Raw genomic sequence first — 15,992 nt, forward strand, 5'->3', positions numbered from 1 at the left:
GGGTTGAGAGCACTTCACAGAAGAACGAGAGAGTTAAGAGGCCACAGCAGTAAAATGGGAGTGCCCAGAGGCATTGACCGGGGCAGAGGGAGAAGGGCTGAGAAGGCATCTGGATCTGCCTGGGACAAGGCCACGAGGGTGACATGTGGTGTGAGGGAGAGAGGACTGAGTGGGACCACTGCTGTCCTCAGGCACCAAGGCAGTGGTGGAGCTGGTGCTTAGGGAGCGTGGAGGCAGCACAGAAGGCTGGAGCGTCTGCACCTCACGCTGCGGCCCAAGCTCACCTCTCCTGTAACATGTGAAGCAAAACTCACCTGGAAGATGTATCATGCCCTGGTTCTAAACTGTCAAAGCTCTTTGTTCTAAATGGGTAGTGGCAGAGCAAATGCATCCAAGAAGAGTTGAACACCATGGAGAACAGGGATTAAGAGCAGAGGCTGTGGGCTCAAACACAGCTGCCACTGTTTGGGCATGTAAGCTTGGACTATTTACCCAACCTCTGTGCTTCTGTCTCCCCATCTGGATAACAGGAACAGTAACGTCTCCTGTACCCCAGAGTTGCTGTGAGCACTAAATGAGTGAATAGATAAAGATCAAAGAACAGAAACAATAACTAATTCTCTCCATTGAGAGGCAGCTAGAGAAAGGGAGAGATGGATACATGGAAAGACAGACTCATATGTCTATATAGCTACACTTTCTCCTGGGATACATTCAGCTGATAAGCAAACTATCCTGCAGAGTTTTTGGAGAACCAAGATGCTTCTCTGGTCTGGAGACCCACCAAGCACTGAGCTCTCACAGAAAGCCACAGGGTGAAGAGCAAAGAAGCGGAGGCAGGAAGAGGAACAGGAAAGACAGGAAGAAAGAGATGCAGGAAGGAGAGGAGAGCACTAAGGATTCAGCAACATTGAAGAAAACCAATGGAATTAATCTGCAGGCCCCCTGGCAGAGCAGGCTGATGGTGCTCCTGCACAAGGGAGGACAGTGGGGACATGTGTGGAACAAGCAGCACATGCTGACCCCACAGGGGGTGTCTGAGAGCACTGAGCAGCGGGACCTAATCCTCACCACACACACACACCACTGACCCCACAGCAGCGGGTGCCCACTAGGCTCCAGAAGCCTCCAGGGGGGAGAGCCCCTGGCAGAGGGAGTGCTTTTCAGCACTGCCAAGAAAACGGCTAAAACTGACCCAGACACACCTCCATTTCTCAACCACCCGAGGGACACTGAGTACAGCTACACTCCTGGCTACAGCCAGTGGGACAAGAAACTTCGGGAAAGGTCTTTGGAGGTTGGCTGGCCCAGGCAGACAGGTCCTGAGGCCTGTGTAGGATGGACCAAACCTGCAGCCCGTGGCTTAATGTTACTCATGGGCTCCGAAAGCAACGTGACCCAAGTTACACCAGCCATTCCTCCCTGGATTCCACACATGCACCTCCCCGCCCGGTCACTTAAGGGTGGTAGGGACACACAGAAACACCAAGTGGCAACTTCAGGAAAGTGACTCCCTGAATCAGCATGCACTTAATCACTTGTTGGTGGTTCCTGATTTTATCTTTTTCTTTTTTTTGGCCCACTGAGGCAGGCACGTACCGTGAGCGGCTCCCCCTGGAGCGCCTGCAGGATGAAGTTGCTGACGACCCGGCCATCATTCATGTGCATGCGCGGCCCAAAGGTGTTGAAGATTCTTGCCACTCGCACTTCTACGCCTTCCTGGAACGGCAGCGGAGGAAGTGAGATGTGTTTCATTCTGCGGTCCGCATGTGTGCTTTGGCACTTCCAGTGCCCTGCACTGAGAATATGTCAAAAAAGTCCTGTTTTTCATTCTAAAATAAAAATGGCCGTTTTGGTTCCACTGTGTGAAACGTGCTTACTTGTAAACAAACCTGAAGACTACGGAGTCATGCCAAAGAACGTCGCCATGTCCTACCTCTCACTACCAAAAGGTCGCCAGCACGAACACTCTGGTGGAACCTGTACAACACTAGCATGTTTACAGACGTTTTTTCCCAGTAAGTATCCATGTTTTTCAAATGGGATCATGCTGTGTTCATTCCTTTATCAATTGTTTCACATTTTTTTTTGCAAATGTATCACTAATAGAGATTTAAATATGAGGGTTTACTAGCTGATTTGAAGAAAAAGGAGCACTTTATCTTGGGAAGGAGGAACAGATAAACATTCTTAAAGAGCTACACTCTGCCTACAGCCCTGGCTGTTGCGCCCACAAACTAAGACAATCTGGCACCCAGAACGGGCTGTTGGCTGAGCGGCCGGGAAGACGCACCAGCACAGTGTAAAACTCTCTCCATGCAGCGGGATTACAGACGTTAGTTTTCTTCTGCGTATTTTTTTAGAAGTTTCTATTTTTATTACAATAAACATGTATTACTTTTGCAATCAGGAAATGCTTATTTTTAAGTATATAATCAGGAAAATATTTTTTAAACCCTAAAAGACTTCTTTAAACTATCTTATTAATTATTAATTTCACAGACTGCTTTTTTGTGGATACAAAATTTAATTTTTTTTAAATCCTCACCCCAGGACATGCTAACTGACTTGAGAGGGGAAGAAACGAAGGGAGAAGGAGAGAACCATTGATTCGTTGCCTCTTCCATACGCCTTGACTGAGGACCTAACCCGCAATCTTTTGGTGTATGGGACGATGCTCCAACCAACTGATGAGCCACACTGGCCAAGGCCAAAAGAGAAATGTTTTATCACAAACTCTGAATTAGTGGACTTTCCCAGCACATGTGCTTCTAATCTGTTGGACCCATCAAGCTACCGACATATATTTCTGGGCATCTGAAGCAGGCAGGATGGTGGCGTGAGAACCTGGGCTCATGTGACACCCAGCTCCACCGCTTAAGCAGCCTGCCACTTAACCCTCTCTGAGTCACAGTAAAATTGGGAGAGGAACAGCACTTCCCTTAGCACAATGTTATAAAAATCAGGCCTCTATTACCCTTAGCACAAGCCCAGTGGTGATCCATATTAGCTGCTGTTGTCACTACTAGTTGAAACAGTTTTTCTCTGTCTTGCCCTTCCCTTCTCTCCTCGTCTCTTATTTTCCCACCGCAGATCTGGCGATCTGGCACAAGCTGGGAATCAAATGGACCCTTAGCTAACTGGGCTCATGCACAGAATTCCGCCCCCAGTACAGTGAGTTAAAAGCGATTAGCTGCAGTGTCCCAAGGGCCCACATTAGGCCTCAAGGAGGCAGGAGTCTCCCAGTTGGCCACCGCTGCCCACCAGCAGCCTCACCTCTGTCCCTGGTGTGCTGAAAGAGGGAGAGGTTGGCAATACCAGCCCCAGCACAAAGGTAACCGTTAGAAAACAAAGCACTATGTTTTTGCTAACTCTTCCCAGCAATACACGGTAATAGTTTCACGTGATTTTTCAGATTCTTAGGATTAAGATATGAGCTGTCATACTCGGTCCAGGAATTTGCAATCAGCCATTTTCTCTACTTAACGGAGAATATTTTAAAAAATGGGGGAAGGAAGGAAGGAGGGAAGGACAGAGATGTTGATCTCAATAGAAAATAATTCAAAAGTATCCACTTGTATTTCATTGTTAAGATGAAGAAAGAATCAGAAGTGGATAAATACAGCTTTATTCTAGGAAGAATCAAAAAAAACGTTGGCACATTTTCAATCAATCCGCCTCCCGGGCAGAAGGAAGATCAATGGGCTTGTGAGGGTTGCAACAAAGCTAACGCTTCTGCCATCCTGACCTCCCCTTTCCTCAGGCACAACAGTCCGGAGCACGGCCGCATTAGAAGATGAGTTCTGCAGACACTACCTGGCCAGCCCATAAATGAGCCTGCTTGTTCTGATTTTCCCATTTGGGTCACCACCTTAGGAGACACAGGACAAGGTCTCGGGACAGGTGCAGCCGCAGAGAGAGAGCCACAACACTGTGCCAAGAACTCTGGCTCTCGAGCCCAGTTTACACCAACAAGACTACCTCCATATTAAGCCTCACCCTCCCCATCAAATCAATATACACCAAGGCTCCCTCAATTCAGAACCGTGCTCTCTCATGCACTGGCTCTTCCTACGTAACATCAGGACACAAAGGTAACAATGCAGCATGCATGGTCCATCAGCCACCTGACTCTCAGCCCCTGGGATTCTGCAGTGGCCCTGTGCTAGATGGCAGGCAGTCAGCAGGTACCCACTGCCCATGGCAGTGGGCTGGTGAACACCCACCCATATCTTAGAGGAAAGGGCCAGTGACCCAAACTCTGCTTCCCAGGACACAAACCCAGAAGTACCCACCAGGTCACCATACCTATTTTGAGGGAGACCCTCCTCTGAAGGACCAGTGAGCAACACAAACTGCTGACTCCCATTCAGCACCATGTGCCAGGGACAGAGTCCTAGGCTGCCCACCACACGGGGCATCTCTTCCCACCCTGGCAAGGCGCAGCGGGGCCTCTGCACACACATGGCAGGACAGCTGAGTCACTCTTAAGCACAGCTGGGTTTCACTTTGTGTTTGTGGTTTTGTTCCACACAGGGAACCATGGCTCATTCGCTTATGCCTCCAAGCACCAACAGGTCCTTGTCAAGGACCAGCATAACTCCTTCAAGTGTGAGTCACATCGGCATCAAAGCAGTGGAAACTTAAGAGAGGAAGGATGCTCAAAACGCCACACGGGCGGGCACTTCAGGCTCACGGGGAAGCAGGACATGGAGTACACATGACAGGCACTGGGGCAGCACGGGGGATGGGAGGCTAGGTGCCTGGAGGGCCAGCTTCGAGAACCTGTCACTCACTAGCTGCATATTCCTGGGGAAGTCACTTGCGTTTTCTGACTTAAGACCCCAGCCTTTGGAGTGGGGACAATAATATCCATCTGCCTCCATTACAGGAATCAGTCACCATTCCTATCCCCAGGTGATGGTTATAAACCTCATGAACTTTGACCTCAGTCCCTGATTACACTAAATCTTGCATAATGGTGAGCCTGTGTACAGTATCTCAGAAACGTTTCCATTGGGTTCACTTTAGGATCACATTAATGACCAGGCTTTGGAAACAGTGACTAGACTACAGTTAATAAACAACCCCAGACAGGTAAGCTGGCCTCAGAACGCCTCTTTTCCTCATTCGTCACAGCCAGGAGGGGTGAGGGGTTTGAGAGGCAGTACAACGATGGGACATGGCTTCCTCCCTCCCAAAGGACTGAAATGCTACCAGCAGGAATTAAGTGGCTCTGCCTCTGAAGTTCTCTTAAAATGTGGCCATTCCTTGGACAGCATTGTCTCAAGCCACTGAAAGCCGCAGTATGATTGTAGTCACTGACTTCACTGACGGGAGGTGCGGGGGGTGGGACAGAGAAGCAGTGCCCAGGGAGACCGGGTGCTAACCAGGAGCCCCACTGTGCAGACGGCCTGTCCTGAAAGAGACAGCAGGGCTTATTTACTTACAGGGCCGAGACAGAGAACTAACAGGGAGTGCTCCCAGGTCGGGCAGGCCCTATTCTGCGACACTTCCTTAGTCTTCCTCATGCCCTGAGTCACATGCACCTGCCTAAAGCAATAGAGCTATGCAGCCCTGAGGCAGAACCATGCATTTCCCATGAGGCCTCTCATAAATATTTCTTGATGGGATCTGCTCCCCACCTGGGGATAGAACCGAGGCCACAAGAGAACGCAGAGCTCACTTTGCTGAGCGAGCCTCTTGAGATGCTAAAATGTTCTCATTCCCCCTCGGAGGTAGCAGAGGGGGAAGGCCGCACAAAGTCAGGGCATGCATCTGCCTAGCAATCTCTCTCAACAGCTGTAATCATAACCATTGGGCCTGAGTGCTGGCTACACAGCAGGCTACACTCGCTTTGAGGCCAGGAGGGCACGAGTATCACTCTGTCAATTTCTAGGAGGGCAAGTAGACATGGAACGCGGGTGCCTGGCAAGCAAGCGTCAGAGCTGGGCAGGTCCCAGCCACAGAGGTCTTGACCCCCAGGGTGTGAGTCCTATCCACAGAACATTTGACTTGTTTTAACTGCTGGCTGAGTTATTTTTTTAAAACTAAAATATAAGGTACATACCAACTATTTTATTTTTTTAAGTATTCCAATGCCAGAAAATAAAATAAATAAAATGCCATACTTTTAAGGCCACTGGACTAGCTGATGTGTCAGTGTTCTGTGTCTGCTCTGCCAGCCTGCGGTTTTACGAATGGGGGCGCACTTGTGCCCGGCGCAGGTCACAGGTCCGAGTGGCAGACTGCTGCCAGGCCGTGAGCTCAGACACACACCGCGCACTGGCCACAGCGCACCACAGAAGTCCCCACATTCATGAATCCACCACATCCAAGTGCACACAGACGCCACAGTTTACTTCCTCTCTGACAAGTTCAAAGCATTCATGAAAGATACTATGCCCTTTGACCCCCACTCCCATCTCACTTCATCGCCTGAAAGAAAACTAAAGGAAGCTTCTCTTTATGTTCAGGTCTCTAAAATGCATTATGTGCCACAGAACTTTTTTCTTGGAAATAAAACTCTATTTTGAATAAGTTAGCATATTTCATTAAGAGAAACTCAGAAGACAATCCCTTTATAGAGAAGAACTATAAAAACATTATTCCTACCTCTAGCTAGTTCATATTCTCAATCCTTATATACTAGGTTTATTCAGAGTAAAACATATCCACATACCATATGGGAGAAATAAAACAATGATTTATACATAAAAGTGGATGTGTCATTATGTATAAGAAATAATTTAGGTTATTAAGTAATTAATCAAAAACATGTCAAAGACAGAGTATCCCACCCGACTCATCCTTCTTTCTAGGCATTTCTCCCCACTGGTCTGCAGATGGCACGAATCGTGTCACTGCCGAAAAGCACTGTCCTGAAAGGCTGCACACATAGAACTGTAAGGTGACAAGGTCCTGCTGCAGCTCCTTGCTGATGACCCTCACTGCCCGAGCACCAACGGCGCTGCCCATTCCTCTTTAAGCCCTGAGAGCACAGCCCACCACACATCTGTCAGTAATCCATCTTGTCCGTGTGCCCCTCCCTCTAATAAAGGGCATGTCCACGAGGGCCCAGAGCACTGGTCCAAGCACAACAGGACGGTCACCATGAAATGGACGGACTAGCCAGCCTCTTACCTGGCCCCTCAAGGGCCCTGTCTGTATGTGTCATCTGCTCCCACGCAGACCTGAGGCAGACAGGACAGTGCACTGAAGCCCTGTCAGAGACAAGAACTGAGGGACCAAGGAGGTCAGGTCACATCACTGAGGACAAGGCAGCAACAGAGCCAGGGAGGGAACCCAGATATTCCACCTCTCAGTCTGTGGGCTCTTCTGTTAAAGCACGTGAGTGAGCAAATCTGTGGCACAAAACTAACTGTGGGAAAAGTCACTTGTAAAGCCATGAGTGACTGGGAAAGCAGGCAAGAATAGTAAATAGCAATTCCTAAGGAGGTCCAAATAAAAGCAATAATAAATTCATTTTTATACCTATTAGATAACTGGTAGTTTAAAGAAAAAGTCCACTAATTTGGAAGATTTGGGAAAACAAAGGCACTTAACTACTGGTGGGCAATTAGACAATACAGCAGCGTACGGTTCCTGGCTGTGCAATAGTATGCTGTACCTAAGAATCTGTCCCCTGGAAATCACTTTTTAAACAAGGAGACACATGGCCCTGCCTGGTGTGGCTCAGGGGATTGAGTGCTGGCCTGTGAACCAAAGGATCATCAGTTCAATTCCCAGTCTGGGCACATGCCTGGGTTGTGGGCCAGGTTCCCAGTGAGGACCATGCAAGAGGCAACCACACACTGATGCTTCTCTCCCGCTCTTTCTCTCTCCCTCCTCCTCTCTCTAAAAATAAATAAACAAAATCTAAAAAAAAAAAAAAGGAGACACATAAAGAAAGCTGTCGCTGATACCATTAATATAAGACAGTGGGAGTCTGGGCTTCCTTCCCCAGCACCAGCCTGGCAGCTAATCATGGCTTTCACTCCGTTATGCTTTATATCCGGCGACACTGACACTGTCTGGCACAGGCTCACACACTTGGATCGATACCTGCTTCATGTAGGCGTAGCACATGGTCTCTGCAACTCGTTTGCCTTCGTCGTAGCAGGCTCGGGGGCCTATCGGATTCACATGGCCCCAGTAATCCTCACTCTGAGGGTGGACTTCAGGATCTATGAGAGGGAGAAATGAGACAGTGTTTTCATCCTTCCTTTGTTTCAAGTTCATGTGCATGATGAACACAGTATTTACAATACAAAAGGGAGATGTGGGAAGACCAGGATAAACTCTGCACATGAAAAGACCTGCATCTAGAGAACTGCAATGTTCACAGTCCAGTGGGATATGCTGCTCTTACCTCTCAGGGTAATATCGCATTCGACAGGGAAACAATTAAAAAGTCAAAGGCTCTCGAAGTTAAGTCTTCCCTCTCTCCCCTAAATTTTCCTTAACTTTCAAATTACTATACAAACCATAATTAAAATTAAATATAATCTATGTGAAGAGATATGTGGGTTAATTTTACATTTATAAAATATGTAATAAAAACAAAGCATGTATTTATTGAAAAGTATTTAAGAGCATCTCTGTGGAAAATGACTTACATGTGCCATCACCAGAACAAACCTCAGCACCTCAAAGACACACCCCGGAGTCCTGGTCCAGTGTCGCCGGGACCATCCAATGGCACATGACTGCTCCCATAGCACACATTTCTATTTCCCAATTCCTGACTTTCTGGTGTGTAACTCAATCACACTTTAAGATGTACCAGGGGAGTGGCTACTTAAGAAAACCCAGTAACAAATTCTTTAACACAAGTACATTTTTGGAATGTGAATTAATAACTAATTTATCTAGTACACCAGGAATTTTATACAACCATGGTATAAAATGTGTAAATCTCTGCCAAAACATCTGGACAAGGTACACGAACCTATGTTACAAATTAACTTCTTGCGCATCTTGTAGCAGAAGTTTGGCTTCGGCTTGTGGGTACAACCCGCATAGGGAGGGGTGTGAGCGGACGGGTGCCTCAGCTGGCCATCTAGCACCTCTTCCTGAGGGCGGCAGAGCACAGTGCAGGTGCGGACCTTTCTATCTGCTGTGAGGCTTAAAACTGCCCTAAGAGGATGCGCATGCTTACTGCATGGTGAGAGAAAGGTAAGGCAAATCCTCTTGAAGAGAAGAAAACCAATGACGTCAATTAACACAGATGTAACAGGTGACTGACATCAGACCTTTCCTAGGATTTTTCACAAGGGTTGGACAAGCAGACTCCAAGAGATGATCAAAGAGATGATCATAAATTTGGCAAATGATGACAAGAAGAAGGCTGGGCACACCCATGCACCCTCCGACAGGCACTATCTGGGATGAAATGCCCAGGACGCCTGAGGTTCAGGATACAGCTTTAAAAGTTCCCTCACAAAATCACTTCACAATCACAAAAGTAAAAGGCTAGAGTCGCAGCTGCTTTCTAATCAGGCTCCCGTGTTGAGCATTTTGCTTGGCTGACAGACCAAGCGCGCACTCCACAAAACGCCAGTTTACAGTGGTTATGACACGTCGGAGCAGAGCACCAGCTGAATCCTGAGTTAGGCCCTCAAATTATTTAAGACCCCGAAGAACACGAACTATTGCCGAACATGCAGATAATAAACTGGGTCGGGGGAGAAAGCCTGGGTGTGGAGGAGAGGTCACTGTGCCCTCCTGGACAGAGAACACGAACACCTGTGCATCTGAGGCATTTTAAAGGGACAGCCGTCAGACTTTGACGACACTACTCCTGTGACACACGAAGCCCAACAGAGGGAGCAATGAGGAACCACCCAGTGCAAGTGGGGGACTCGTGATCCTCCACAGAGTCCTGATGTGGAAGGAACAGGGAGGGGAGAGTCCCAGCGTCCACTCAACCTGTTCCTAGAGGAACAGGGTGAATAAGGAACAGGAATGTGGACATTTCCACCCTTCTAACTGCCTGGGGTTTCAAAGAAGTGGACGGTGCTCTACCTTTTCACAGGGATTACAAAGACCATAACTGCAAGTAGTGGAATTTCCATTTCTTTGACTTTTTTCATTCAGTTCCCTTTAATAAAAATGCATCTCTTCCCATGCTGCCCTTCGCCCCCCATGTCTACTGTCCCTTAAAGTGTGTGAGGTCGAGAAGTTCCAGCAGGGCAGAGCCTGGCTCCCGCTACATCCTCTAGGCAGTGTTCCAGCACCCTGCACCCAGTTGGTCTGAGGCCAAGTGCAAATCCACGTGAACGGAACACAGCAGCCCTCATCCCACTCCCTATAGAGGGTGCTGGAGTGCGGCGGGTTGGCAGAACAGGCCCTTGAGTTTTCTGGCACTACCATACATGGTAGATTCTTCCAGAAATGGCTCTACAACAGTGACGCATCAGCACAAATCCCTTCACCAAGCAAGCTTCAAGACCAACCCCAAGCTCCTGGTGGTTCAGCTCAGGACACGCACTGTTTACAGTGAAGAATAACATGCAGCAGCTAAACTGGCAAAGAATCCCTAAAGAATGTGATTTCTGGAGTACTTTCGGAGCAGAGTGGCAAAAGCACATCTGTGGAATCGTGAACAGCAAGTCCTCCCAGGGTACTCTTCAGCGGAGAGGCGGGAGCCTACAGACCACGATGGTGAGATGGGCAGCCCTTTGCTGCTGTGCCCCGGGATAAAAAAGTAGGCTGGGCCTTCTCAGAAATAAAATTCTGGACTTGGTTTTGATTCCATCCTCACCTAAGACAGGATGAAAACTGTCCAGAGGGAGCCCTAGCCACTTACCTCCATACACCTCTGAGGTGGAAGCCAGGAGCAGACGAGCACCGACTCGCTTTGCCAGCCCTACAGAAAGCAGGAACATGGTTAAGAGCATCATCAAGGAAAAGAGAAAAAAATACACATGCACATTTTTGTAGCCAATTTCAGCAATTTTTTTTAATATTAATGGTATCTGATCAACCATGTATCCTCAGGTATCCACTCATTACATCTATTTTGGAAATAAAAACAAACACACAGTAAAACACAAATGAACCCTCAGAGGCACAGTAGTTAGTTAGACACTTATAATTGTAAACAGGGCCAAACGTAGAATCTGTTTGATAAGGTGTGATTTGAGGAGTTTCACAAAGATTCCTTTGCCCCAACGTATCACCCAGTATTCTATGAGGTAAGCCTCACCCTAGGTGGCACAAAGCAAGACCCTTCGCACCTTAACTTCTGCTATTCCCCCCAGAATGGCCTACCTGCCACTTCCACGACACATGCCTGGCATCTTCTGACTGTGTCAGAGCCAGTCTCCAAGTCTGGGCACCTCCGCCCCCGTCCTCCTGCCCCCTCCCAGGTTTAGCTTAAATAGCACCTTCTCCACAGCAACGCACCACATTCTGCCAGCCTTCTCTGAACACTTTCCTGCATCCACCTTCACATGTAGAACGGACTAGAACATCACTATCTACGGTGGTCATGTAAGTCTGGCAAGTCAAGTCCCAATGTATGGGAAGTCATCAGAGGCTCGAGAAGCCCTGTACAAAAGAACTCCACCGCCCCTCACTTAACCCAGCGCTTCCCAAATGCACTCCACCACAGAGCCCCGTGCACAAACACACAGACTCCGAGGGCCCTCTGGCTGCTCCCCCAGCACCCAGCATTGCACATGGGCCCGTTAACTGCTGCAAGCAGGGAGAGGGTAGGTGAGCATGCACAACCTACAGCCACTTCTGGGGAGGCTGGGCAAGACAGAAGGGTCCTAGAGTGAGGAGGCCAGGGGTATGAGTATGTAGGGGCACCTGGGGGCGCCAGGAAGACGCACGCTGAGAACAAGGGAAGAGAGTGGCTAAAAGGTAAGGATTTGGAGATAACCTGTGAAAATGCCACCGTGGGGGCAAGGAAGAAAATGGCAGAAAGAATGCAGTACCATGTGGAACTTACTCGCAGGCTCCCCACCCCACAGGCCTACCTCCTCCACTCCAGCCCACCGTGCAGAGTCTGCTGGGTGGCTCACTACACCCCATCACTGCACAGACACACTGGTAGTAGCTTCAAGTGAAGGATCCTGAGGTCTTTTTAATTAAAATTTTAATTTGAATTGTACATTCAAATGAAGTTGAAAGAACACAGAGAGAGCCCATGTACCCTTTATCTAGTTCCCCCAATGGAACAAACTTGCAAAACTATAGTTCAGGATCACAATGAGGACACCAACACGGATGCACTGAAGACAGAGAACAACTCCTTTCACCAGAGGGTCGAAGCCAGGGCAGCACATGAGTGCTGCTTCAGTGCCCAGGTGTCTCTGCAGAGACTGGACAAAGAGGCTGCATCCTGAAGAAGCCAAGCTCAGGAACACAGAGGCAGTAAAACCACAGAGAGAGAAGGGCCCACCAGGAAGGAGCCAGGCGACACTTAGGTCATCTTCTCTCAAGTGCGAAACGACAAGCGACAGCTCCTCTCAGTGCAGAAAACAGAGTCCCTGTGGGTCTCTTTCTGGCCTAGCAGCTGTCCCTCACCAGCCTCCGTCCACGTTATTCCTTCAAGACCTCCAGGTCCAACCTCACTCAGGGTTCAACCCTAGCCCAACAGCCACTGCACCTTGAACTCCAACAGCACTCCACTGATGCCTGTGCCCACATACTGTCTCCCTGGAGATGCCCAGTTCCCTGGCAGAGGAGCCTGAGTGTAGTCCCCACCCGGACCCCCTCCACAATGACTGCACAGTGCCTTGAGCACACTGATTGCATCTCCTGAACTGGGAGAATAAATGATACCTTTTTAAACACCATGTGCTTAGTGGCTCTTCCTCTATTGTGTCTAGTTCTGGTACAAAGGAGGGTTGGGTAGACAGAGAGTGTGAGGAAGGGGAAGACACTTGTCATGGCAAAAATGGGGAGCAGCCTGTCACACAGCTTGTCTCTAAGCCAAAGCGGGGGTAGAGCATTCTCTTCGGTCTGGTGACCAGGGTAGGAGTCACAACACAGACAAGGACAAGTACCCATTCGAGACTATGACAAAGTTTCACGCAAAAACATTCACGCAGAGCTTGATTCCCCAAAATGTCTAGTTTAGGAAACTTGAAAACCAACCTTCAGATGCCTTTTCAGACCCTTGTCTAATGTTTCAGTCAAATTAAAACTTAGTGCTATGTTGGGAACCGCCCTGCCTGGTTTCAGAGGCTGTAAACCCCCAAGGTTAAGGCTGAGTCAGAGTTGGGACCATAAGCCACTAAGGAGACAAAGCTTATCTCCCTGGCAGGTGAGCCATCTCTGCCCACTTCACCCTGCTTGGCCCTGAGCCTGACCAGTTAGCCAATGACAGGTAAGAATCCTCAGGGGAGGATCAACCTAAGACAGGCTTGATCACGGAAGAGGCCCGCAGGGAAGGACTCGGGAGGCTGTGGAAAAAGGGGGTGATGGACCCTCGCCCCTCGGCTTTGAAATAGCCTGAGTCCTCATTCTGTCTGCAAGAAGTCTCCTAATCTCTTGGCTGCCTTACTTCCCTTGCCTGACTTAAGCCTGAATCGATAACAGAGGGCGGTGCAGTCCTGTGCTGGGAGGGGCAGATTCCCTGGGGAATCAGGCCTAAGAAAATACATACATTCCTGGGAAACTTACTTCATTTGTACCCTCTGTTTAAAAGGTAAGAGTCCAGACCTGAGATGAGTCTGGTGCCTAAAGTTTTATGGCCCTCTAACTAATTGGCTGTAACTCAGAATAAGCCCTCAAAGTTCTCTGTAAATCATGTATTGTTTAACCCTTACTGCCTGACAATGATTGATGAGCTTTATCTGCATTCCTATGCGAATGAACCTAATAAAAGCCCATGGAGGGAAAGACTCTGGGCCCTTCTCCTTGGAGAGATCGGCCACCTCTCCTCCCCAAGCAGATCATGTCTTGGTAGACTTATTCTTCATCCATGGCGGATCGGGGGGCTGCGTTAAAGCCCCCCGACAGTGCTATCTTTCCCAAATCCATTTGTAGAACCTGTTTTAAATGTTATTATAGCTAAATCCATTTTTACTTCACATTTTATAAAGTGGTTCCTTTCTCCCACTTTGTAACTAATCAAAACCCCCAGTGTATTTGGAACCTGTGACAAGCTTGAGCTTGACTCTGATTTCAAGCATCAAGATGTGCATGTTATGCACAGCACGTCATTTGGGAACACACACACGTGGCCACCTTTAATGGGCTCGCTCTCATCCTGCACGTCTAAGGTGAATCCTGCAGTTCTGTCTGGAGCCAAGTACTACAGGTTTCAACAACCCCACAGGACAGTTTTCTTCCAAGTCCTTTCAGGAGCACTCCTGAAACACCTACCTGTGTGTGCTCATGGTATGTGTCTTTACATGTGGTGTGTGTGTCTGTGGCATACGTGTGTCTGAGTGCAGTGTGTGTGTAGTGTATGTGTCTGTGTGTGGTGTGTGTGCTGTGTCTGAGTGTGGTGTGTGTCTGTGGTGTGTGTGTGGTGTAAGTGTTGCTGAGTGTGTGTGTGTGTGTGTGTGTATCCATGGTATGTGTGAGTGTGTGTTCAGTCCTCTCCACCCCATCTCAGATCAGAGCCCCCATCACCCCTTTCTAGCAGGGAGCCATGCGCTCCACGTGTCAGAGGGGAAAGTGGAAGGAGGATGGGTTGTCAACTGGAAGCACAGGTGGTCATCCCAGGGGAATGAACTGGGCAACGCAGACTGGTTAGGACAATGACCATCTTCCCCATGACCAATTCTGATGGCAAACAAAGTCATACTGGCACAGCCCAGGTGGGGTTGAGGGAGGGGTGTAAAGACCACAGTCAAACTCCCACAGCACAGCCAAGGACCTACACTCAGAGTCGTCTACAGTATTCCCAACAACAGCTACAGAATAAAGAAAGGACAACTTACCCAGCATATTTAGTGTCCCGATCGTATTGGTCTTTAGCGTCTTGATGGGGTTGTACATGTAATTTGGAGGGGAGGCTGGAGAGGCCAGATGGTATATTTGGTCAACTAAGGGAGACACAATGGAAGTATGTTATTTCCAAGAAAAACACCAAAATAATTCTGAATGCCTGAGTTCAGACTGTTTAATAAAGGTGTTGGTGTATCGTGCACCAAAATTTTACTTTAATATTCTTTGTAGAACATAATTTACATTTGCCATTAGAAGAATTTTAAACAAAAAATAGGAAGTCTAATTATCCAAAACAAAATATGTGCTGGCCCAATTATTTGGGCCGGTTCTCCTCTAATGAGGGCCCATCTGATTACCCAGTTGACTGTTTTCTGAGAAGGCCTGCCCCACGTAACGCGGTCAAAGCAGAAGGAAAACTGGGTTTCCAGACACAGCATCAACACGTGAACATCTAAAGCAGCAACTGCCCACCTCTTTCATCTCACGGCACACACAAACTAATTACTAAAATTCTGTGCCACACCAAAAAATGTTATATTTTTTGTCAATCTGACAAAACAATAGTTATAATTTTGATTTATTTACACCAGACAGCTATTGCTGTGTTGGCTGCTGTCATTCTTTCATTTGACAACCTAAGGGAAAAGAGGTCAGTGCCCCTGACTGAACAGTCAGGTATTACATGTTTTAAAAATTCTTGTAGCACACCAGTTTAAAATCACTGCTCTAAAGTAAATGTCAGTTTAATTAAAAATCTACCAGTTACATAAAACAAACATGACATAAAAGCAAAGGCACAAATGTATGGGAGAATATAGCCTTTCGGTTTGATTTCATGTGTCCAGTACACATAAAACCAGACCCTGAAATGACAGAGGGTTACTTTCAAAGAGATGAATGGCAAAACAATTCCACACACCTTCCCTCACACACAGGCATCACTTTAACATCACCACCCACAACCCTCGCTCTCCAGGGTCAGACAACACCTGGCACACAGCAGAGAGGCCCTTGAGCACCGCGTCTCCCTGTGAAAGGGCAGTGATGAGCCAGCATCGAGGAGGGAAGCCACCCCT

At 48.1% G+C, this 15,992-nt stretch overlaps 1 protein-coding gene across 3 annotated transcripts in view; it reads right to left on the minus strand.

Annotated features, from left to right (window-relative positions):
• Window positions 1-15,992, minus strand: part of UXS1 (UDP-glucuronate decarboxylase 1) — a 106,613-nt gene that overhangs the window by 13,932 nt on the left and 76,689 nt on the right. For all 3 annotated transcript variants that reach the window (XM_024571788.3, XM_024571787.4, XM_053924230.2), the window contains 4 exons: window positions 14,907-15,011; window positions 10,811-10,870; window positions 8,065-8,186; window positions 1,600-1,719 (listed from right to left, as the gene is read on the minus strand). In XM_024571788.3, coding sequence (XP_024427556.1) covers window positions 1,600-1,719; window positions 8,065-8,186; window positions 10,811-10,870; window positions 14,907-15,011 — 407 coding nt within the window. The remainder of the gene's footprint in view (window positions 1-1,599; window positions 1,720-8,064; window positions 8,187-10,810; window positions 10,871-14,906; window positions 15,012-15,992) is intronic.

This window comes from Desmodus rotundus, chromosome 5, assembly GCF_022682495.2.
Source record: "Desmodus rotundus isolate HL8 chromosome 5, HLdesRot8A.1, whole genome shotgun sequence".
Classification (NCBI taxonomy): domain Eukaryota; kingdom Metazoa; phylum Chordata; class Mammalia; order Chiroptera; family Phyllostomidae; genus Desmodus; species Desmodus rotundus.